This window comes from Neofelis nebulosa, chromosome 10, assembly GCF_028018385.1.
Source record: "Neofelis nebulosa isolate mNeoNeb1 chromosome 10, mNeoNeb1.pri, whole genome shotgun sequence".
In the NCBI taxonomy this organism is placed as follows: domain Eukaryota; kingdom Metazoa; phylum Chordata; class Mammalia; order Carnivora; family Felidae; genus Neofelis; species Neofelis nebulosa.
The window spans coordinates 10,086,306-10,112,676 of record NC_080791.1 but is presented as its reverse complement, the minus strand read 5'-3'; the positions used below and the strand labels follow the sequence as shown (position 1 = coordinate 10,112,676).

The following is a 26,371-nucleotide window of genomic DNA, read 5'->3' as shown; positions in this document are numbered from 1 at the left end:
TAGGTACCTTCAGCTCAGTTATGCAACTTTGGAGATTTCCTTCTGACCCTTTTAAACAAAGTTCCCTATGTCTACACCTTAACTATAATGGAACACTGGGGAGATAGTTAACTCCTAATTATTTTTAAAAAGACCTCCTTCCCAACTTTACCATGTGACCCATAGGAGTTCCCCATGTTGTAAGCTGTTCCATCAGCATCATAGTGAGGATGTGCAGTTGCTCCATTCACAGCAATGAATTTCCTCCAGTCTACCTGCAAATTTAAGACCATCAGAGACTTTTAAATGTTAAAATGGGAAGATCTCTACTTACATTTATCAACAGTAGGAATGTGTTAGATATCTTAAAAATAAGATATGACAACTATAGTCTAAGCCCTAATGTCTCACCTCTAAGAAATCAAAATTATTTTTCCTTCTAAAGAAATTGAGACTAAATAATAAATAAAAACTCCACCCACCACCACCACCACCACCACCATCAAATGGACAAAAATGATTATCCAGTAAGGATTCCCCATCCCCCACCAAGATTGCAGGAAAGTTCAAAAAATAAGAATTAAAGTTCTGGTCCAAATTTAATTTAATTTTTATTAATGTGTTAGGTGAATGCAGGAGGGGCCTAGACAGCCTCTAATCCAATTCTATCTGTAGCTAGGAAGAACATGAAATGGCCAACTTAAATCTGTACTATTGTATTTTTCCTTTACTACAGCCTTCAGATATTAGGACTAAGGAAGACATCTAGAATTATCTTTAAGGAAAACCAACCTCACAGGCCTAGATCTACTGAGGACAGAAGGTGCAGAGTAATACCCTGAATCAGTGGGTAACTTTTTTTTCTTTGTTTCATAAAGGCTCCAATTTCTTCTTCAGATAACTACCACTCTAAAAAGTATTCGGAAAGGAATGAAATGTTAGGGTCTATTTTATTCATTTTTGTAAATGTTTGTTATTTTTTATTTTTGAGAGAGAGAGCGCAGAGGAGGGGCAGAGAGAGAGGGAGACAAAGGATCTGAAGTAGGCTCCATGCTGACAGCAGGGAGCCTGAGGCAGGGCTTGAACCCACAAACCATGAGATCATGACCTGAGCCAATCAAACACTTAAACAACTGAGCCACCCAGGCGTCCTTATTCATTTTCTTGAACTATATTTTACCTTTTCGGTTTTTTCCAGAGTTTTGATGTCCACTTTGTTCATAAAGTTGGTCTCAGTACTAAGGTAGTAGTCACCCTTATACTGCACGTAGTTGACATTGGTGTTGTCAGTTATTGCTGAAACCAAATCCCAGAGTTACTTAAACACCACAACTTACTGTAGCACAGTCAGAGCAAGAACACAGTTTAAACATCCTCTTATACCAAAAAAAAAAGAAAAAAATTCTACTTCAAGATATGTATTTATATAGATTGACATACATCATAATTAAATAGTCATCACTATCACCCAGAAATTCTGAGCACAGTAAAGGCTGCTTACCAGGCACTTCAAACTTTGATAAGAAACGTTCAAAAACATTCTTGCAGGGGTCAGGGACAGCCAGCGTGCCAAATTCTGAGATCACAATTCGATCATGAACACTATTGGCCTTATAAGTATCACTCTGTAGGAACTTGCTTCTATATGTCACTGTGCCCTTCTCCATCCTGAACTGGTGAAGCAAAGCCATCCCATCAAACCAGTGATTGTACCTTCAGACAGCAGCAAAAACAGAAAGACAAATATCAGTAAGAAAAACACAGGGGCAAATGAATGCCTTCAAATACAGAGATAAGGAATTGGAATGGGTTCCCAGCACAACCTGTTTAGTTTGAAAACTTGAGTAAGAGATGACACCTTTTGAGTATATCCTGAAATCCAACGGAGAAGAACAACTTACATTCTTCTGACCCTTACTCCCCTGTCAAAAAACTGTCAAAAAACTCACACTTGGAAGGTTGAAAATAACACTCCAAACTGGTGACTCCTAAAATAAGTCGATTTTTACCCTATAGCCAGGAAAATAGCATAAGAGGATATGAAATACTTGACATTCTCCAAGTTAAAATGGGTTCCTAAGCTTTAAGAAATAATAATCTTCATATCTTATGTATATATTATGTTTTCCATTTACTTTAAATTTTTCAAATTTATCAGAATTATGCTAAAGAACAAGTAAGATTATTAATCATCTTGGTAGGTATGATTACAGTAGAAATTATCTATTTAAATAATGGAATATAGGGGCACCTGGGTGGCTCAGTCAATTAAGTGTCCGACTTCAGCTCAGGTCATGATCTCGAGGCCCATGAGTTCAAGCCCCACATCGGGCTCTGTGCTGACAGCTCGGACCCTGGAGCCTGCTTCAGATTCTGTGTCTCCCGCTCTCTCTGCCCCTCCCCCACTCATACTCTGTTTCTCTCACTCTCAAACATGCGTATGTTAAAAAAAATTTTTTTAAATAATGGAACATCAAAAAACCATAAGGAAAAGTTTATAGCTTTGCTTTTAAACAATTCTTTTTTTTTAATGTTTGTTTGTTTTTGAGAGAGAAACAGAGCACGAACAAGGGAGGGGCAGAGAGAGGCGGGGAGACACAGAATCTGAAGCAGGCTCCAGGCTCTGAGCTGTCAGCACAGAGCCTGATGTGGGGCTAGAACTCACAAACTGTGAGATCATGACCTGAAGCCAAAGTCGGACACTCAACCGAGTCACCCAGAAGCCCCAGTGGCTTTGCTTTTAAAAGAGTTTCACATCATACAGTCTTTTCTTTCATGTGCTTAATATGCTGAATGCTTAGTATGTCTTCAGCACAGATAAGCAAGGCTAACACCATTGTGTTAAAATGCAATGGCCCTGGAAGCAAGGAATCAAAGAAATATTTGTATACCTGTGTTTATAGCAGCATTATTTATGATAATCAAAAAATGGACAACCTAGTGTCCATTAAAAAGGAAGGAAAGGAAATTCTGTCACATGCTACAACACAGAAGAACTTTGAGGACATTATTATAAACAAAACAATCTAGTCACACACACAAAAAGGTAGAGTTTCAGTTCTGCAGGCTGAAAAAATTCTGAAGATCTGTTCCACAACAATGTGAATAAACTTAACACTAACCTTTACCTCTAAAGATGGCTAAGATGGTAAATTTTACATTACATGTTGTTTACTACAATAAAAAAATGCAGGAAATAAAATTAAAAGTAAAACAAGACTCTCTTTGCCCAGTGATTTGAGATGCCATCTTATAATAAATTAAATTTCCTTTAGTTCTTGGGTTTATTTCTTGGCTTTCTATTCTATATCACTTGCTTATTTATTTATGTACTGATATCACAATGTTTTTTAATCATAGAGTGTTTATAGTATTTTTTAATGTCTGAAAAGGCTAGTCCCTTCACTGAAAAATCTTCTTTTTTTCATGTTTTCTTGACTATACTTGCATATTTATTTTTCCATATAAACTTTAGTATTGATCTAATTTCCTTTAAAAGCTTGTTGGAATTTTAAAGATTGTATTAAATTTTAAAATTAACTTAGGGAATACTGACATCTTTATGATGTTGAATTATCCTATTCAAGAACACAGGATGTTTTCTCATTTGCTTGATTGCGTCTTTTAGGAGTCTTGTGATTTTAGAGAGAGAGTGAGTGAGTGAATGAGAGTAAGGGAAAAAGGCAGGGGGAGAGAGACAGAGACAGAGAATCTCAAGCAGGCTCCATGCTCAGTGCAGGGCCCAACATGGGGCTCTATCCTATGACCCTAGGATCACAATCTGAGCCAAAATCAAGCGTCAACAGACTGAGCCACCCAGGCACCCCAAGGAGTGTTTTAAAGTTTGCACATTTCTTATTAAGTTCCTGAATATTTAATCTTCTTTGTTGCTAGTGTAAAAGTTTTTTCTACCATTATGTGCCCTAACTAGTTATCGTTTGTGTATATGAAGGCTATTGATTTCAGTAGGTTAATTTTACATCCTGTTACCTTACCTTTTATTGTTTGAATTGGTTTTGTCATTGATTCTGTGTGGTCTTCCAGATTTACTAGGATATCATCTGCAAACAGAGAGTCTTACCCTACTAATCTTTGGGCCTCTAATCAGTTTCTTTAGTCAGACTGTATTGGTTACATCTGGTTGAAAAGCAGTGGAATAGGGGACATCCTTTCCTTGCTCCTATCTTAAAATACCTATAGTGTTTCTCATTTTAATATCACTGGTTTTAAGATTAAGAGTAAAATGTATATGTTTGTGTATGCATGTATATATACACACATATATAAATATATAAATGTGTATATATATACACGCATACACACAAAATGTATTATATGTATATGTATATATACATATACACATACTTATACCTTTATATCCACATGTATATATACATATATATCCACATACATATATTTATATATAAATACATTATTACATATATACTGGATGTACATATATTTACCTGTATGTGTATATATGTGTATGTATGTATATAAAATCACATTAACAAAGTATCCATCAAGTCCTGTTTTCTTGAGTATTTTTATGAGGAATGGATGTTGAATTCTGACAAAAGTTTTGTCAGCATTTATAGAGATAATCCTATGACTATTTATCCTGAGGCCTATTAATATGGCATATATTAATGGATTTCCAAATAATGAAACTACTTTGCACTCTTGAAATTAATCCATTGTGAATTATATTTTTATATAGTGCTGGATTCTATTTGTTATTAAAATATTTTTGTACTGTATTAGCACTATATATTTTTTATTTTTTCATTGATATTCATAAGTAATATGAATAAATAAATTTTCTGTACTGTCTGCATCATGTGTAGATAATGAACATTATACTTATTTCATTTTCTCTGAAATGATATACAGAGCTTTAGGACTATTTGATATTTGAAGGTTTGGTAGCATTTCTCTATGAAGAAATCTGGGCCTGGTGCTTTTTTTGAGAGGTAGATAATTAACAAGTACCCCTTTTTCCTCTATAAAACCTGTTCTGTTCAAACCTGCTCTCTCTATGAATTTTGGTAATCTGTGTTTTCCCAGAAAATTATCCATTTCACAAGGTTCTGAAATGTATCTGCATAAAGGCCTAGAAAGTCTCATAAATTTTATCTATTTCAATGGATTTCTTTCCACTACCATTTCCTGTTTTGAATATTTGTACTTCCTCCCTTATTCTTCTTGATTATGTTAGCTGGTAGTTTCTCTGTTTGGGTAATTTTTTTTAAAAAACACTAAAAACAAAATAATTTCAATAATTATTGCTATTCTTATCTAAATACCTCTAAAACTACAATACATAGTCTCAAACACAATACTCTGGGTATAACACCAGACACTCAGTTTCCTCATTTAAGAGACTTCACGTTCTTTTATTTTCTTTTTTCTTTATTTTTGGTTACCACCTCATATTGTTGACTCACACTGAACTATCAACTAAAACCCCTAAGTAATTTTTAATACATTCTGCTGTTAAGTCACATCACTTTCATCCTTGCACTTATAAAAAATTTTTTCATCTACCTAATAATATATTCAACTTGTTAGATTCCATTTCAGAAGATCCTTCTAGACTAGACCCTATCATTCCATGTATTCATTTACTGAAACCAGCCAACTTTCCTTGAGCCCCTGCTATCTGCCAGGCTTGTGCCAAGACCAGTGCTTACAGGCACATAAATAACTATATCATAAAGTGATTACTGAGACAACAGAGAAGTAATTAAAAAAAATACTATATATGACAGAAGGAGCAACTACCTGACAGGACTGTGCTAAGCACTTTACCATATCCTTTCCTGTAGACATAAAAATAAATATAGGAAATAAATATAGGAACACCTGGGTGGCTCAGTCACTTGGGCGTCAGACTTCGACTCAGGTCATGATCTCCTGGTTTGTGAATTCGAGCCCCGCATTGGGCTTTCTGCTGTCAGCATAGAACCTGCTTTGGACCCTCTGTTTCCCTCTCTCTCTGCCCCTCGCCCCATCTCTCTCTCAAAAATTAATAAACATTTAAAAAATAAAAATTTATTTTATATATAAATATAAAATATTATTTTAATAATTATTTATCACACACAGACTGATCCTGTGAATAAATATTAATACCAAGGTACAGAATAAAAACATGCCAGGGTCACATGGCTGGTAAGTGGCAGGAGAGAGATTTGAATTCAGTGCTGACTCCAAATCCTGGGATCTTCCAACATCCCAAAAAGTAAGGTGAACTAGAAAAAAAGCAATTTGGCAGGAAAGGGAGTGGGGGGACAAGGGCACTAAAGGGAAAGAAGAAAATGAAAATGTACTGACTGCCAATTCACCACCCACCTCCCCCACAAAGACGTTTATCTGAAAAGAGGCCTGTAGCGCAAGCCTAGGCGCTGAGGAGCTCTGCTGCTTGGTTCTAAAGTTTACCAGGGCAGCAGATGAAACACCATATGCTTTCAGAGGCTGTTACAGTCTAGGGATTGGGCTAGTAGTTTCATTTTTCTCTTCCTTCTCCCGCTTCTGTTTGCCTTCTAATCCTTTTTCAGATTACAACTTGTTGAAATCCAGATATACAAACAGAAAAAAAGCACACCTTTGCTAATTAGGGCCAGGGGGATCCACAGGCCGGCTCATTTACCTTCTTTTTCTCTACCTCCAAACTACCTCCCCATCTCCCAGCCCCCTCATCCTCAACTCCACGGGAGGCATCTAAAGTAACTTCTTAAGGGCTTTTTACACAGCTGGGGGTGAGGAACACACTGCATTTTAATGCCTTTCACCACTAGCATTTTATAAAATCAAGTGAAGACAAGATGCAACAGGTTCAGCAAATTAAAATATCTGGAATATTAAGAAATATATCTTGAATATATAAATATTAATAAATATATCTTGCTCCTAAAGTTTATCTCTTTCCAGTAACAGCTAGGAAAAGAAGAGCTGGACCATGATCAGAGTCTCACCAGGCCTAAGGGAATAATGTAGCTAACACAAAGTAGAATGGAAGGGGAGGGGCTTAGAGAATGGGAGAATGAGGAGTCACTGTTTATTTATTTATATTTTTTTAACAGGAGAAAAGTATACATTTTATTAAATTTCTACATGTCTGTGGGGGCCTTTGTATGATAATGAAGCCCTGGAGAAGTGACTAGAGCAGGAAGCTTTCATACCTTTTTTTTAAGACAAGAAACAATAAGTTTGTGAGGAAACGACGAAACCAGGAGTCAGGGCTGGGGCAGTAAACTGGGAGAAGCAACATGAGCTATATGAGAGAAGCAAACCTAGCGGAAGATGAGGCTATTTTACTAAGCTTGTACATAAGATCCATTCCAATGTCCGTTCCCAGGCTCTGGTGATAAGAGCCTCCTGGTACAGGGAGGGCTCCCTTCCTGTAGGAAATTTTATGGCCTGTTTTTAGGTAGAAAAGGGGAGGTCAGGAGCCCTTCTTGCATCTGCTGTTTCTCAAGTGCCTTCAGCTCAGTATGCCGAAGTGGCGTATTTTGGAATACGTGTCCTAAACTCCTTCAAGGACAAGGGGAGGACTGCAAGAAAATGTAGAGGATTCCTCTCTTCCCTTAAATTGTATTACTTCATGTTTTTTTCTTCTGCAATTTTAATTTAATTTATTTTTTAAGTTTATTTATTTATTTTGAGCAAAAGAGAGAAAGAGGGAGAGAGAAGACGAGGGAGAGAATCCTAAGCAGGCTCCCTGCTGTCAGTGCAGAGCCCCACCTCACCAACTGCAAGACCATGACCTAAGCTGAACTCAGGAGTCTGACCTTTAACCCACTGAGCAACCGGAAGTTCCTGCAATTTTAATTTAAATCGCACATCTATGTAGTTTAAATGCACACACATAGTTCAATTTCATATATGTAGTTTTAAAGAATCGACCAATTCCAAAAAACTTCCTATGATAAACTGAAGTCTCTAATCCTTTTACTCCATTTTCCTGTCCCTAGAGGCCAACGCTTTCAAATACTTTAATTTGACTCTTGATTTTTACCTCCATATTGCTAATTAACATGCTTGTTATTTTTCACATTAGACTTTTATTGGCTTTCTACTAGGAAAGATAAGGATTTAGCTCTCCTCTCTCTCCCCATCTCCACTATGCATGAGCACCCCTTAAATCTCCCAATATTTTAAATATCACTATCATAATATTAGTTAGATTAACACTTAATATTCATATTATTGACTATAAAAATGTCATTCACAACACAATCATGTAGAAAACTATAATTACTTTTCCTTCCTTATGCCATTTTCTATTTTTCCTAAAGTTGATTTTTCTTTTTTCTTTTTTTGTTTGTTTATTTATTTAATTTAAATCCAAGTTAGTTAACATCTAGTGTAATAATGATGTCAGGAATAGAATTTAGTGATTCATCACTTACATATAACACCCAGTGCTCATCCCCACAAGTGCTCTCCTTAATGCCCATTGCCCAATTAGCCCATCACCTCACCCAACACTCTGCCAGCAAACCTCAGTTTGTTCTCTGTATTTAAGAGTCTCTTATGGTTTGCCTCCCTCCCTCTCTGTTTTTTAAAAAAAAAATTTATGTTAATTTTTGAGAAAGAGAGAGAGACAGCATGAACAGGGGAGGGGAGAGAGAGAAAGAGAGAGAGAGAGAGAGAGAGAGAGAGAGGAGACACAGAATCCGAGGCAGGCTCTAGCCTAACAGCTGTCAGCACAGACCCCGATGCAGGGCTCGAACTCATGAACCTTGAGATCATGATCTGAGCTGAGGTTGGACACTCAACTGACTAAGCCACCCAGGCGCCCCATCCCTCTCTGTTTTCATCTTTTTTTTTGCTTCCCTTCCCCTATGTTCATCTGCTGTATTTCTTAAATTCCACATATGAGTGAAATCATATGATTATTTGTCTTTCTCTGGCTGACTTATTTTGCTTAGCATAATATATTCTAGTTCCATCCACATTATTGCAAATGGCAAAATTTCATTCTGATTGCTGAGTAATATTCCATTGTGTGTGTGTATGTAGGTATATATGTATATGTATGTATACATGTATATATATATATACACACACCACATCTTCTTTATCTATTCATCAGTTGATGGACATGTGGGCTCTTTCCATACTTTGGCTATTGTCAATACTGCTGTTATGAACATTGGGGTACATGTGCCCCTATGAATCAGCACTCCTATATCATTTGGATAAAATCCTAGTAGTGTTATTGCTGGGTACAGGGTAGTTCTATTTTTAATATTTTGAGGAACCTCCATACTGTTTTCCAGAGTAGCTGCACCCGTTTGCATTCCCAGAGGAGTCACTGTTTAATGGGAACAGAGTTTCAGTTTGCAAGATGAAAAGTGGATGGATGGTGGTCATGACAGCACAATAATATGTATGTACTTAATGTAACTCAACTGTACACTTAAAAATAATTAGGATGGGTAAATTTAATGCTATGTGTATTTTACTACTTTTTTTAAAGGCAATGTTTCCTGCAATATCATTCAGCCATTAAAAATAATGGTCATTCAGATTTCATAGCAACATGCATAAAAGGCTTATGATAGTGTGAAAGTTTTTAAGCCAGAGCCAAAAAAAAATCAGTTAATATCCAAAACATAAAGAACCCATACAACTCAATACCGAAAAAACTAATAATCCAATTAAAAAATGGCAGAAGGGGGTACCTGGGTGGCTCAGTCGGTTAAGCATCCAACTCTTAATTTCGACTAAGGTCATGATCTTGCAGTTCATGAGATGGAGCCCTGAGTCAGGCTCTGAGCTGACAATGTGGAGCCTGCTTGGGGTTCTCTCCCTCTCTCTCTGCCCCTCCCCCACTCATCACATGCACTCATGCTCTCTCGCTCTCTCTCTCAAAACAAATAAATAAATTAAAAAAAAAAAAAGGGCAGAAGATCTGCATAGATGTTTTCCCAAAGAAGACATGAAGATGGTCAATAGACACATGGAAAAATGCTCAGTATCACCAATCACGACGTAAATGCAAATCAAAACCACAATGAGATATCAACTCACACTTGTTAGGATGGCTAGTATCAAAAAGACAAGAAATAGCAAGCGCTGGTGAGGATGTAGAGAATAGGGAAACCTTGTGTATGTACTGTTGGTGGGAATGTAAATATGCACAGCCACTGTCAGAATACCATATCATTCAGTAATTCTACTTCTGGGTACTTATCTAAAGAAAACAAAAACACTAACTCCAGAAGATATCTGCACCTCCATGTTCAATGTAGCATTATTTACAACAGCCAAGAAACAGCAACAACCTACATTTCCATCAGTGGATGAATAAAGAAGATGTGGTATATGTAGACAGTAAAACCTTGGTTTGTGAGCTTAATTCATTCCAGAAACACGCTTATAATCCAAAGCACTTGTATATGTAAGCAAATTTCCCCATAAGAAATAATGGAAACTCAGATGATTTGTTCCACAACCTAAAAATATTTATATAGAAATGATTACAATACTTTAATATAATACAAAATAATAAAGAAAATACAAAATATAAAGAAAAACAAATTAACTTGTACTTTCTTTGAAAACCTTCATGACTGGGGTCAGGGAGACAAGAGAAAGGAGGGTTACTGTGTAGGATGACTTTCACTATCACTAAGGGAATCACTGCTATCTATTGGCTCAATGGAATCTTTTTCTGCATGGGGCCATTGTATATGCTTGCACAGATGTACACTACAGTACAACATTAATAAACTCTTGTCATATACTGTTATTTATTTTATTTTTTTAATACTGTATTTAATGTAACTGGCAATAAGGCAGCAGAGGAAAGGGTCTGTATCTGCAGGAAGCCTGACCTAGAATGAAGCAAAGCATTCCTAAGCTCACTTTGGATGGAAAAGCAAAGGACTGCTCACAGGTTCTTTGAACTGACAAAAAATACACTAGTGCCAGTTGTAGGGCCCTTCCAACGTTCTAAAAAAAATCACTGATTTCTACCAAACACGGTAACCTGAGACCAAGCATCCAAGCATGGGACACAATCACTCACAATCCCTCAGAGAGAGAGAGAGACAGAGAGAGAGAGAGAGAGAGAGGAACCAATGGCTCAGTTGTGATCATGTGACGTTTGGTATCACGTACTACTCGTATTGCAAGGCATTGCTCGTTTATCAAGTTAAAATTTATTAGAAATGTCTGCTCACTTTGCAGAACACTCACAGAACAAGTTATTCACAATCCAAGGATTTACTGTATACAGTGGAATATTATTCAGCCATAAATAAGGATATCTTACCATTTGTGACAACATGGTTAAGGGCATTTTGCTAAATAAAATAAGAGACAGAGAAAGACAAAGAAAATACCATATGATCCCATTTATATATAGAATCTTTAAAACAAAACAAAACAAAAACCCCAAACTCATACAGAACAGATCAGTGATTTCAAGAGATGAGGGGGTAAGGTTAGGTGAAATGGGCAAAGGAAGTTAAAAGGCACAAAAATAAGTTAAGCAATGGGAATGTAATATACAACATGGTGACAATAGTCAATAATACTGTATTGTATATTTAAAAGCTACTAAGAGAATAAATCTTAAAAGTCCTCATCACAAGAAAAAAAATGGTTTTGTAACTGTGTGGTGACACATGTTAACTAGACTTACTGTGGTGATCATTTTGCAACAATACAAATATTATCCATTATGTTTTACACCTGAAACTAATATAATGTTAAGTCAATTATACCTCAATTTTAAAAAGTTTACATACAAGGTGTCTGGAAGGCTCAGTCAGTTAAGCATTAGACTCTTAGTTTCAGCTCAGGTCATGATCTCACGGTTTCATGAGTTTGAGTCCCACATAGGGCTCTGCGGTGACAGCACAGAGCCTGCTTGGGATCCTCTCTTTCCCTCTCTCTCTGCTCCTCTCCCACTCACACTGTGTCTGTCTCTCTCAAAATAAATAAATGAACTTTTAAAAAGTCTACATACAATATGAGTGTAATTGTTCAAAATAAATCTGTTCAAAATAAATCTTGTTCAAAAGAAATGGGGCAAAGACTAGCAGGAGATACATTAAAGTGCTAACAGAGAATGTGACCCACATTTTCTCCCACTCTGTTCTTTTATTATTTTTTCTAAGTTTATTTTTGAGAGTGAGAGAGTGTGAGCAAGGGGGGGACAGAGAGAAAAAGAGACAGAGAATCCCAAGCAGCACAGAGCCCCACGTGGGGCTGGAACCCATGAACCATGAGATCATGGCCTGAGCTGAAATCAACAGTTGGATGCTTAACTGACTGAGCCACCCAGGGTACCCAAGCCCCACTCTGTACTATATTTCAAAAAGTTTTATACAGGTAAAAAGTTTTATAGTGAAAAAAAGTTTCTATTATTTAAAAATGTTTAAAGCAAAGAAGATTCCTCCCTTACCATAAGGGTTTCTTTACACCACTTCATGTCCCTACTAACCACACAGAGAAATAATGTACTAAAGAGTTATTGGTCTTTTTCATTTATTTCCATGTATTGATTGAGTGCTATTTAAGAGCAGGGCACTGTCCTAAATACTGGGGATACAGGGCGAACAAGAAAAAACTCCCTGCTCTCATGGAATTTTTATTCTAGTGGAGGAACACAAACAAAAAGTACTAGACATTGATAGTGTTGTGCAGAGAATTAAAATAGGAAATATAATTAATAATAGCATTTTTAGATTGGGACATTGGGGAAGCTCAAAGGACATGAGACTTGAGCTGATACAATAATAAGAATCAGACTTGGAAAGACAGATGAGAGCCAATGCCAAGACCCTGAGCAAAAATAAATGTGCCCAGTTTGAGGAACCGAAAGAGCCACTGTGTCTGGGGGACACTGGGTGAGGGAGCTGTATGAGGTGAAGACATTGCTCCTTTCTTCAGGAACTTGTGGCGAAACAGAGCTCAGTGGTCATACAGACAGTTCCTGACACTTCTCTTTTGGCATGAGCCTTCAAGAGAACTCCAAATTCAGAATATTCTGCAGAGCAGAAAAGTCAGGACTTTTTAAGAAAAAGAATTAAGTTTCTTTTTCTTTTTCCCGTAGACTACAGCTTCCTCATGTGTAATCAAAGGGACTGCATGACATTGTTAGCCTCAGAGAGAAAGCAGACGTAATGTATATTCCATAGAACCAGCCATGCTAAAACATCCAAATGGTTTTCCAAATTCAAGACTTACTTATCCTTCCCGAATTCAAATTTCCCAGGCCCAACTCGAAGCAGGTAGCCACGGAGCCACTGAGGAAAATGTCCTCGGATGCAAGCAGAGACAATCTGTGGTGTCTCCTCCACCGTGGTTACTAGTGGTGCAATACATGGAAGCCTCTCTTGCTTACTGAAGATTGCCTTCTTCTGACGAGTACTTTCCACATACTTCTTCAAAACTGTGAAGAGGAAACCAGGAGCACAAAAAATTTTACCAATCTTCCATAAACATGCCTGTTTCTCCCTCAGACAATATTCTCATCTACTGGTAAAGGAAAAATAAACCTATATATAGGTCCAAATATAGTCTCCAAATTCCTCTCTTCCCTCATTGTCAGACCATCAACTCTCTGGATCTCCATTTGTGAAGCACAACAATCCTCTTTGTATTCTTGCAGTATACTCAGGACTTAATTATTATTATCATTTCTCATACTTGAACAATACTCCTCTTTTCACAAGACTGAATCTACATATTAACCCAAGATGTGCTAACAGCAACCTCATTGCTAGGATTTTTAAAAAATGACCACTAGGGGTGCCTGGGTGGCTCAGTCAGTTGAGCGAATGACTTGATTTCCACTCAGGTCATGATCTCATGGTTCATGGGATCCAGCACCTTGTTGGAGCACAGAGCCTGCTTGGGATTCTCTCTCTCCCTCTCTCTCTGCCCCTCCTCTACTCAGGCGAGTGCACTCTCTCTAGGTAAGGAAAGAAAGAAAAAAAAGAAAAGAAAAGAAAAGAAAAGAAAAGAAAAGAAAAGAAAAGAAAAGAAAAGAAAAGAAAAGAAAAGAAAAGAAAAGAAAAGAAAAGAAAAGAAAAGAAAAGCTTAAAAAAAATGACCAGTATTCATTACTATCATAATTACTTTTGATCCACCAGAATGGGATCCCAAAGATTTCCCAGCGGTTTATAAGAATTTAGTAGGGTCTGTAGTTCAGCTTCTTCCATTTTAATGGCATACACTTGAATGTGCATGGCATTTTCTAAAAGAAGGGTATCATAAATTAAATTAAGCAGTGATACTTGGTCTGAAATTACGTGAAGTTCAAAAGCCACAAGAAGAACAAATCATTATTATATAATAAGAAGGTAAAAATTATCCCTGTTAAGGGCCCCTGGGTGGCTCAGTAAGTTAAGCATCTGACTTCGGCTCAGGTCATGATCTCACGGTTCATGAGTTTGAATCCCACATCGGGCTCTGTGTTGACAGCTCAGAGCCCGGAGCCTGCTTCAGATTCTGTGTCTCCCTCTCTCTGCCCTCCTCTGCTTGCACTCTGTCTATCTCTTGAAAATAAATACTAAAAAAAAATTTTTAATTATCCCTCTTCATATTTATTTCGTGTTCGTTCACAAGGTAGTGTTGCCTAACACAGAGGGATAGTCAGATATATAATTAACTAGTGCCTTATTTTACTTAAAATTTTAACAGTGATACAGAAGTCTAAACTAGAAAAACTAACACATAGAGATGCTATTTTTCTCAAGAAGTGAGATTTGCATTATTTTAGCCAAATATTTTACAGTGTTATATCTATTATCCCATTTCTTTCAAATCTTCATAAAATTTGGTTTAGAGTACATGATTCCTTCTACTTTCCAATAATAAGCAATTCAGTCAAACCCAACTATTTTCTGAATTCCCAAATAAAATTGACTCTTACCCTGAATGCCCTTCCTACTAATCTACCCCTAAGGAAATTCTAGTATTGTTCAAATTCTATCTCAAATGCTACTTCCTTTAAGAGGAAGTATACTGTAATATTTAAGAAGAGTATTGGCCCAGGTCCTGCCTGGCTGCAGATTGCTAGGGTTCAAATCCTGGCCTGCTGTTTTCCAAATAAATAACCTTTCTAATGAGGATAATAATACGGCTATAAATAATAAATGAGTTAGGTTATGTAAAGTTTTTAGAAAATAGTAAATACTCAAAAAATGCTATCATTATTTCCATAGCTTTTAACAATCAATCCAAGAAGATATATCATCTTCCTTTGAATTATGTATTCATTCAACAAAGGGGTAACTGGTAAGGGATAAAAAGTATTAGAACCTGATGTAGGGATGGCTGGGTGGTTCAGTGAGTTGAGAGTCTGACTCTTGATTTCAGCTCAGGTCATGATCTAATGGTTTGTGAGATCCAGCCAAATGTTGGGCTCCATGCAGACAGCATGGAGCCTACTGGGGATTCTCTCTCCTTCTTTCTCTGCCCTGCTCACATGTGCTCATGCACACTCTCAAAATAAATGGATAGACTTAAAAAATAAAACCTGATGTGGGCACCTGGGTGGCTCAGTTGGTTGAGAGTCTGACTTCGGCTCAGGTCATGATCTCATGGTTCATGGGTCTGAGCACCTCACTGGGCTCTGTGCTGACAACTGGAGCCTGGAGTCTGCTTCAGATTCTGTGTCTCCCTCTCTCTCTGCTCCTCCCCTACTTGTGCTCTCTGTCTCCCTCTCAAAAATGAATAAACATTTAAAAAAAATTTTTTAAACCTGATGTAAACGAATTCACTGCCTAATAAACAAACAGACCATTTCTACTGTAATCCACATTTTGAGCACTGTTTCTCAAAGTATAGTCTGAGAACTACTTGGAACAGAAATAGATATTACTGCTGAAATGGAGATTCAAGAACTTCATCTTGGACCTAATCAGAATCTCTAGGGTATAGCAAGCAAGTATTCTTAGGCACACTAAAATATGAGAACCACACTATTGGAAGTAGAGGTATAAACAGGATGTTTTGCAAACCTGGGAAGTGGAAACCCTTGGTTATTTATCTTACTACTTTTATTTATATTCTGCATATTCATCTCACTCTCCTCTTTTATTAACATAAATATCCTGAGGTCAGTTTTTACTCCTCTCACTTAAGTAGAATTACATTGAATACCCTGATTGGACAATGGTCTGAATAGAGATTCAATAATTTAAAACATCTTACATTTTATTTATTTTTTTTTTAATTTTTTTTTTAACTTTTATTTATTTTTGAGACAGAGAGAGATAGAGCATGAACTGGGGAGGAGCAGAGAGAGAGGGAGACACAGAATCTGAAACAGGCTCCAGGCTCTGAGCTGTCAGCACAGAGCCCAACGCGGGGCTCGAACTCACGGACCGTGAGATCGTGACCTGAGCCAAAGTTGGACGCCCAACCGACCAAGCCACCCAGGCGCCCCTAAAACATCTTACATTTTAGAAAAAGTTTATGTGTGTATACATTCTGTACTCCATAGCATACTATTGGCAGTTTATTATATACTCTTCAGACCTTTCACAACATTGGATATTGTGTTCTAGACCTCCTTAAACCCCTTTCTATTATTGGTTCCTGAGACACTGCACTTTTCTAACTTCCCTGCTCCCTCTTTGTTTGCATATTGCTAGCTTCACTTATTAGCTGACAGCCTTGGGTAAGTTACTAACCACTCTGAGCCTCAAGTTTTTTGTTTTTTTTTAATTTTTTTAACGTTTATTTATTTTTGAGACAGAGAGAGACAGAGCATGAACAGGGGAGGAGCAGAGAGAGAGGGAGAAAGAATCCGAAACAGGCTCCAGGCTCTGAGCTGTTAGCACAGAGCCCGATGCGGGGCTCAAACCCACGGACCGTGAGATCATGACCTGAGCCGAAGTCAGACGCTTAACCGACCAAGCCACCCAGGCGCCCCGAGCCTCAAGTTTTTCAATGATAAAATGGGGGTGCCGTGGGGATAAAAGAAAGGTAATTCTTCCTATTTATGTTGGTTGTCATAACTAAATATAACGATAGTAGAGCATTTGCAAACATTAACTCCCTTCATTAGCCCCTCTTCCCCTTATCACCTCAGGAGTGTGTTCCTAAAGTCTGATCTTGGATCTTTACTCTTTAATGTCAGCACACTTCCTCAGTAGTCTCATCTAGTCCCTTAATTTCACCAAGTACTTCTTGCAGGCGATTCTTAACATGTCAAAAGAGAATTCATTTTCCCCCTTCTAAATCAATTTTTCCACATACTAAATCACCTAGCTTCAAAATCTCTGTGGGCCTTGAAGTCCTCTTCTTCACTGTCCCCTCACATTCACTAAGTGGTTAAGTTCTGTTGAGTATACCAGGACAGGGCCAGGAAGAGAATGCTAAGGGGATGATACAGGGTAGGTGTAAATTACTAGGACTCAGTTTACAAGGGTTTCTGGGGGCAAATCCTTTGTAAGGATTTTTACCTGTCCACCCCACCTGGGCAGCACCTCCAATTTTTCTTCTGGACCAAACCTGTCCTCATCAGCATTGATGCTTCCACTTCTCTTGCCATATCAGTCACTTTCTTTCTACTGTCCTAATATAGGCCCTCACAACCTCTTAGATGATATTATCACAGCCTCTTAATCAGATGAAATTAGATAGGGAAGCTATCTCCTATGCCAGAGCCTCTGAACAGGTGGGATGGCCAGAGGCTCCAGGCCAATTGCCTCCAGTTTTAAACAGCTCATGGAGCTCCAGATACCAATTTACTCCAGTGTGAGCTAGAGTTATTATCATTTTCTTTTTTTTTAAAGTTTATTTAGGGGCGCCTGGGTGGCGCAGTCGGTTAAGCCTCCGACTTCAGCCAGGTCACGATCTCGCGGTCTGTGAGTTCGAGCCCCGCGACAGGCTCTGGGCTAATGGCTCGGAGCCTGGAGCCTGTTTCCGATTCTGTGTCTCCCTCTCTCTCTGCCCCTCCCCCGTTCATGCTTTGTCTCTCTCTGTCCCAAAAATAAATAAAAAACGTTGAAAAAAAAATTTAAAAAAAAAAAATAAATAAAAAATAAAGTTTATTTATTTATTTTGAGAGAGAGCGTGTGTGTGCGTGCATGAGTGGGGAAGGGCAGAGAGAGGAAGAGAGAGAATCCCAAGCAGGCTCCTTGCTGTCAGCACAGAGCCTGATGCTGGTCTCCATCCATGAACCATGAGATCATGACCTAAGCCGAATCCAAGAGTTGGATACTTAACCAACTAAGCCACCCAGGCACCCCAATATTATCACTTTCTATGCGTGGTATCCTGTGGAAAAGGTTGGGAAGCACTGCTACTAAATTAATCTAAGTACAGATCTGATTGTATCATATAATCCTCCAAAAGCCTTCAGAAATGACTCCTCACTGTCTACCAAGTAAAGTCTAAACCACTTGGCCAACCACTGAAGGCACTGCACAGGCTCACACCAACCTACCTGTCCAAAACTACCCCTGCCCGCCCCCGCACTAAGGTCTTCTGTTCCAGCCAAACTAAAACACTTCCTATTTTCTTCTCCTCCTCATAATTATACCCTTCTCAGGGAACCTGGGTGGCTCAGTCAGGTAATAATCTGACTTCAGCTCAGGTCACGGTCTTGCGGTTTGGGAGTTTGAACCCCACATCAGGCTCTGTGCTGACAGCTTGGAGCCTGGAACCTGGGCAGGATTCTGTGTCTCCCTCTCTCTGCCCCTCCCCCACTCACACTCTGTCTCTCTGTCTCTCTCAAGAATAAATAAAAAATTATATCTGTCTCTTCAACTAGGGTATTTCCTATCTCCTCCAGGTGAAATTCACTTATCCTATTCATCCTTCGGGATTCAGTACCCATGTCACCCACTTCATAAACACAACATTCCCATTTCCTATAGCAAGAACTAATTCTCCTTAGTCTGAACTCACACATCTATTTCAGCTCTGTTAGGGCACTTACCTTACTCTGTCTTGTGCAATAAAGATGAATATACTTTATTAGTGGTATTCCTTGAGTACAGAGTCACTTGTTTTTACCCCCACTCCAGTACCTAACACATTGCTTTGCATACTGCAACCACTAAATTGTTCAGTAATTTTCTAGTGCATATCGGTATGATTTCTGTTAGCTCAGCATCAGCCAATTTCAAGAAAGAAAATCATATAACAATAGTAGCTATAATAGAAAGCTACAAAACAATAACCAGAGGTTTTAAGGCAGTCCCCCAGAATGCAAATAAAAGAACCAAACATTTATATTAGGAAGTGTAGCAGTGATTTTCAATTGGGACAGGTCTAAATAGTGAATATTCTTCCTAGTGCATACACAAGAGAATCCCTAAACCATGAATCCTGCCCCATGTTATGTAAAGTATGCAAACGAAAGGCTGTTTCCCTGACGAGTAAACAAATCCTGACTCAGCCTTCCGTAACTCCCAGCTCTGTGGTGTTGCTGTCTGTATCTGCTACACACAGAGTGAAAAGGTTCAGAAGCCCCCAGTATTCTTCAGGAAAGAGGCACAGAGTTCTAAGCCTGAGCAGGCAGAAGAGGAAGAAGGGGAGGAGAAAGGGGCAAATCCCTTACCTGAGATCCAACGTACCATCACAGAAAGGAAACCCACTGCAATGGTAGAAAGGTTGCTGACAAAATGGAGAAAGATCTGAAAAAACATTCTGGTATTACATTCAGTAGCAACAGATCTGTGATTTCCAAAACCTCACACTCACTTCCTGGTCTGTCTTTGGCTCACTGACAGGAAAGGAGGGAATGCGGGCAGGAGGCAGGGAGGTGGTGGTAAAGGGGCAGGGCTTCCAGATGCCTGCAAACTTTTAGTCTCCTTTCCACAAGAAGTATCCCAACCTATGATAAGTAGTTGTTTGAAATTCTGAAACTGGACCATCAATAGCGGTCTCCCTTCCTTAACTTTCCTCTTTTAAACTTGTTGTCACATTACAATGAAGCCCCTTGATCCATGGGTTCCATTTCATTATGCTGCTCCTCTCCTCTGAAAGGTTCACATCTCTGTCCTTACAGAATAAAGTCCAAATGTAGTCTGTCAATAAAGGACTCTACAATCAGGCCACAACCTACCTTTCCATTGTCTGCCTGCTTTGTACCATATCATCCTTCCTTTTCTTTTCCATTTATTTAATTTACAAGACATATTCTGATAATCTAGTATGAATAAGGCCCTGTGAAGGTATGCCCTAATGTATAATGATTAACAAACACTTTTGAGCACCAATGTATCAAATACTGTGCTACAAATTGAGAATATAAGAAAACAAGATTCAATCCCTTCTCTCTAGTGGTTTAGATGATACACTATTCCCTTCTGTGAATTCTCAGTTCAGGAAAAAGCCTATCCAACATACCATGTGTTTGTGTTTTTGTTCTTCTGTGCCATTTTAACAAACTTTCCCCTGCCTGAAATACCCTCCTTCTTTTCAAAAACCCATTTTACTACTTCTCTGACCCCTTTGCCAAATGCCTTCTAGTAACTCCAACTAAAAGGAATTAACTAATACTGCACAGAAATATATATATATATATATTTTTTAAATGTTTTTATTTATTTTTGAAGGAGAGAGACAGAGCATGAGCAGGGGAGGAGCAGAGAGAGAGGGAGACACAGAATTCAAAGCAGGCTCCAGGCTCTAAGCTGTCAGCACAGAGCCTGACGCAGGGCTCAAACTCACGAACCGTAAGATCATGACCTGAGCCGAAGTCAGACACTTAACCAGCTGAGCCACACAGGTGCCCCTATTTTTTAAGTTACTTATCATGTTTTCTTACCAAAGACATGTAAATGTATTTCAAGAAAGGAGTGGTTACAAATGTCAGAAGAGAGAACAAAAAGTATCTTAAACTATGCTGTATTCCCCACAATGCCTAGCAGAGTATGACGTACAAAGATATTCAATATATATTTTTATTGGTAACCAGTAACAAGTAATTTACAAACACGTGGAATTTTATTGAAATGAGTGATAGAAGTGTAAATTAAAAGGCAATGGTATTTCTGGAATAGCCTATCTCCAGTTGCTAATTATTCAGAGAATTATTCTTGCTTATGTGGATGGTACCAAAGACATCAAAATTTAATAAAAATCCGTCTTATTTAGGCTTTTAGGAACTTTTATCCTAGTAAACATATTTTGACTAAAAATCAGTTCCCTAGGTGTGTTTGTTTTTTCCTTTAAGGAGTCTCCATGCTCAAGACAGAGCCCAACACCAGGCTTGAATTCACAATCCTGAGATCAAGACCTGAGCCAAGATCAAGATTAAAGTCGGTTAAAGGCTTAACCGACTGAGCCACCCAGGCACCCTAGTCTTAATCATACCAATGAAATGATCAGACCAATTCTCTGAACTGCACAGGAAAGACCCTGATGTTTGATAATGGTGACACTAACAAGATATAACAAGTATATTATGAAATGTACTCTGAAACAATCTGTTAACCTTATCTTTCTCAATAGTAATTAATGTTTAGAAAACAGTAACTCAGGAACATTTCTTAGTTATGATGTGCCAGTAGAGACATCTTTGTTTTTAGAACATTAAAAAATTCTGTAAGGTAACAGACTAACTCAAAATCCAGGTGATATGTCATATCAACTCAAATATAGTCTTCTGGTTACACTGTTATTTTAAAATTCCATTTCTAAGAGTTACTTCATTGACCTCCAAACTATCCTGTGTCATTAGCATATCCCTCCACAAATCTAATAATTTTTTCTACCTAACCCATATTTTTAGTAAACATTTTATTTTACGGTTTTCAATCCTTTTATGTTATGTGGTATATATGCCTTAAAATAGTAATCTGATTGCTGTTCTGGCAGTCAAATTAGATTTTACATTTACAAGGCAGCAAGGCACACATGCTGTCCACCAGAAGAATATCAAATTCCCTGTGGTGCTGTTTATAAATATGCACAAATTTGTGATTGCTTATATATGTAAAATAGACATAAAATAGATTGAATGATCTATATGACTGAAAAATGTGTGCTTTGATTTTTAAAAACCTGATTAACATAGTTATCACATATAATTATATAACATATTAAAAGTTTTCAATAAAATCATAGCAATACCTTTGAACATTTTTTATAGGTTTTTTTTTGTTTGTTTGTTTGTTTTAGCTAGATGAGTATTAGAGATCCTCTAATTGAAATTCAATTAATGAATCATAACAGGTTTGAAATGACTTACCAAGGTTGTCTTCTTGTTTGGCCAATTTTTACTTGTGGATCACTAACTTTTATCCCATATCACACAATGGCTAAGGTTTCTAAGTATAATTTATTAACTACACCACTGATAAGGTTGATGTGTAAAAAAGCCAACTCATATAAAGTTCTGATTAGTAATTTCTGGTTTTTATTTTATCACTTTTACCACAAGAAAATAATTTTAAACCAAGAATTTTTATTAGCCATATATTGTAACTAATAGAGAAAATAATCAAATGGTAACATGAAATAGCAATAGCTTAGCTATATCTTACTACATATTGTGACACTGGACAAATTATCTTTAGGTTTCGTTTTTTTTATGATGTTGACCATGAAAAACATTTTAAAACTATCTCCATAGCTACCTATCTGCTACTTAGAGTACTGCAAAGAAAAAGTGCAATATTGTTACATATTACCAAATTAACTCATTGAGTCCTCTTTTAGAAATTTAAGAAATGCTAGGAGGTTTAAGGGGAAAAAAAAGAACCTACATATAATTTAAATAATTTACACTTTTATGAAATATGCCAAATATTTAAGCCTCAAAAAAAAAGGTACATACTTCATATTATTGTCTAGCATAAAGCCCCTTTTAAATCTAGAAAAGAAATTCAAGCAGTTTCCCCTTCTATGTTTAAGGTACACAGTTTCTTTAATAACTAGAGAGGTGTCAGAGCATAAATGTCATTCTCTTAATACAACAATAATGGGCTTAAATTCTCAGCTTATTTTAAGTACAAATTTTATCTGTGCAGTGTGTTTGCAATCACTGTAAATCTCTGTCTCAGGAGCTCTCTTTTTTGTATTAGAAAGTTTTCAATAGTATTGGCTTCTTTGAAGAGTCCATCTATCTCGTCAATATAAGATGCATCTACTGCTGCTCTCTCACTAATGAGGAAAAAAAAGTTTTTATGTTAAACTAAATAGTAATAACATCTAGTGACACTATCATAGTGATGTTTTTTATTATGGCTATACTAGTTAGCTACTTCATTTAAATAGCTTTGCAGATTAAAAAACTTCATTAATTTACAAACACTTCAGTAAAAGTTAAATTAGTCACATAAATATTTTTAACTATTCAAAGTCTCCTGACAGGGCAAACTATGTATCTTACATTATAATTCTAATATTAAACTATATACATTATTTTAACAGTCACACAAACCATCATCCGAATACTATGATTGTCCAGTAGTTTAAAAAACAAATACCTAATAAGCTTGATAATCTCAGAGCAATAAAATATTTAAATTCAGTCAGTCCTCAAATATACAGACATAATATTTAAATATTTCATAAATATTTTATATTTAATATCACTCTTATTATCATTAACTTCAATAAATGACATTTTTCTCAAAGAAGTTTTTTTGTAACATGTTAAATGTTATATCATCTAATTAGAGACCTAAATATATCCAGCCTAATATTTAGCTCTGGTAATAACAAAACAAAGGATGTTTAGTGGAAAAGTTGGGATTAATCTTCAAAAATAACCAATTAATCTATTATAAATGAGATAGAATAAAAAAACTGAAATTACAATTGCTGGATAGGTCTGCAACCACTGAATTAAACTTCCTATTACAGAGTTTCCAGAAAAAATTATTTCTAAGATAAAGATTCATGAGGTTATGCTATAAGTACTTGCCTTAAGATCTTTGCATATGCAGACAACATTAGATTAATTTCTTTGCTCATGTCTGTTCAAAAAAAATCACCAAGTTATGAACTGTAACAAATTTTCTGTATTATAAAATCAATGTATAGAAATATAAGCATTTTATATATCACCATTCAAATCTTTCTCCAGGGATTCATCTTTATAAAATAGTCCAGAGCTTTCAGACAAAGAGGAATCTGATTTTCCAAGAGAGGACAGATGTGGACTATCTGGCATTTGAGGCTAATAGAAGAAAGTAAACAGATAAACAGTCAACAAGATCCTTAGGACATATGCATTCTGCTGTCCCAAAAGGCAAATAAAACATCTTTCAGAAAAAAAAGCACACATGCTAGAAATTATATGTGCTCATGTCCTAATCAGCCATTTAAAATTTTATTATCGAGAAAACTTTTAGGCCTAACAAGCACCCTGTTCAACATACTAAATTTTACTTTGGTTTTACATTAGACTTTGATTATGGTTTTAATCCCTTGATGGAAAAAGTTTCCTGTATCTTGCACCGGTAGATATTCCCATAGCAATATAGTAAAACTTTCAACTTAGACAATAGCCAAATGCTGGCAAAATTATGCAAGATTACATAATCTTTAAGGAAGCAAATAATGTTCCAAATGCAAACAGATCAACTGGCGGAGGTAGTAGTGAAGAAGAGCAGGATACAATGCTCTTAATTTAAAATATCAGCAACTATAGTACCTAGGTATCCTTATTATAGCAAAATACTTATTTAAAACCCAAGTATCACATATGCATGAACATGAACCCATTTCTGTCTCTACATCACGAATTATAACAAAGAAGTCTCCCAATAGTTTCTTGAAGGCCTATACTAGTTAATGAAAAAGCGGCTAGAGTCAACATAGTTCCTGCTGGGACAACCCCAGTCCTGGGAGTATGAAAACATTAAATTCCATTGATCAACAGAATTTTCTGAACTAGAAAATATTTGAGAGGTATAAAAAATAAAATCAAAGATTAAGGCTCCAGGAGCATATAGATTACCTCCAGCTCTCTTGGTCTCTTGCAATTTCTAGTATCAGGTTTTACAACTTGACTCGCCATCATATTCTGGAGGCAAGGGCTGCAAAGTTTAGAGGAATGCCAAATATAAGTACAAACTGCATGCTACAGCTTTTTTGAATCTTCCCCTTTCTTTCCAGTCCTGCTGATTTAATTTAGGCTGTCATTATCTGTCACTTATCTGAACAACTCAATTTCTCCCTTCCCTATCCCATCCTATCAACTGCTGTTTGGGCCATCTTTCAAAACTCTGATTACCGTATTTCTTCAACTCAAAAACCTTCCCACTATTCATTGCTCCAGAACAAATTCAATTTCCATGGAATGGCATCCAAAGTCCTAGATCACCTGCAGCCAATCTATTGTTCCCATGATCATCTACTCCCTCTACATAGGATCAGCCAAACTAGTCTCTTTGGCACTTCTGCCTTGTTTCTGCCAGAATTTAAGATTCTTCTACCTTCAAAAAAATCTTAACATTGAAATATATCTTATAGTTCATCTAATCCAATGTCATTTTTCACAGATGTGAAAACAGGAGCAGAGACCGTTGACCGAGTTCAAACAAGTAAAACTGAGCCAGACTAGAACCAAGACCTCTTGGTACCTGAGTGACTACTGTCCTATCTTACCTTAATATAGCATCAAACTTTCCTTTTAAATTACTTTCCCATGAATTCTGAAGATCACTTCTCCAGGAATCTGAAAGATTACATTTAAACTAACGAAAAATGTAAACAACTACAACGGGAGGGTCTCTACATCTCAGGAGATGATACTCAACTATCAATTTACTTTGCTTTAAACTCTGGTCCTGGATAACTGAAATGAATGTTTGATTAGTCATATATCATATTCACATAAATAAGACACAAAGACAGCAACAACAAATAATAGAGAAAGATGTCCTTTTGGTAAATTCCCTACAGCGCTCCTACACTCCTTCCAGCATCTTTAGGCGTCAAGAGCTGTAACGATAATACGCAGACAATATTACGCATGCCCAGTAGCGCTCACTTTGCCTTGAGAAGTTCGAAAAGAGAAGCCAACGTGAAAGCCGCTCTTTTCCCTTCCCCTTTTTCTCTTCCCTTTTCCTTCTACACCTCTTCTCTGCTCTCCCAGAGTAACAGAATGTGCATATCGATGAAATGAAAACTTCTAGAGCTAGGTAACTGTGCCTCTGCAAAAACAAGTCCGTTTTTCTGTCAGAACCTAGGTCCCAGCGCACTCCACAGGGCTGCCCCAAGAGGCCGGAAGTGCTCCTGTGACAAACCCCACGATGCAATCCAAAGCTCTGGTGCCCTAGACATTACACGGCACTGCCCCTGTGTCTTACGCAACTTCTCCTAGTCTTCTCTTTCTTCTCAACGCCCAGTGGGCCCCTCAGACCTTTTCACCTGCCTTTTTTTCTCACTTCCCTCCCCGCCGCCTTTCCTCCCTAGCTGTGTTTCAGACCCATTAACGTCCCCGAGAGGA

General features: G+C 37.2%; 1 protein-coding gene across 12 annotated transcripts in view; it reads right to left on the bottom strand.

Moving 5' to 3' along the window:
• The window catches only part of BCO2 (beta-carotene oxygenase 2), a 55,511-nt gene that overhangs the window by 28,064 nt on the left and 1,076 nt on the right, over positions 1-26,371 (bottom strand). For 3 of the 12 annotated variants that reach the window (XM_058690261.1, XM_058690263.1, XM_058690265.1), the window contains exons 2-5: positions 24,878-24,956; positions 23,983-24,094; positions 23,836-23,891; positions 22,305-23,069 (exon numbers count right to left, since the gene is read on the bottom strand). In XM_058690261.1, the coding sequence (XP_058546244.1) occupies positions 22,929-23,069; positions 23,836-23,891; positions 23,983-24,094; positions 24,878-24,956 (388 nt within the window). In that variant the 3' untranslated portion in view covers positions 22,305-22,928. The other 9 variants (XM_058690255.1, XM_058690258.1, XM_058690257.1 and 6 more) reach the window with 8 other exon arrangements.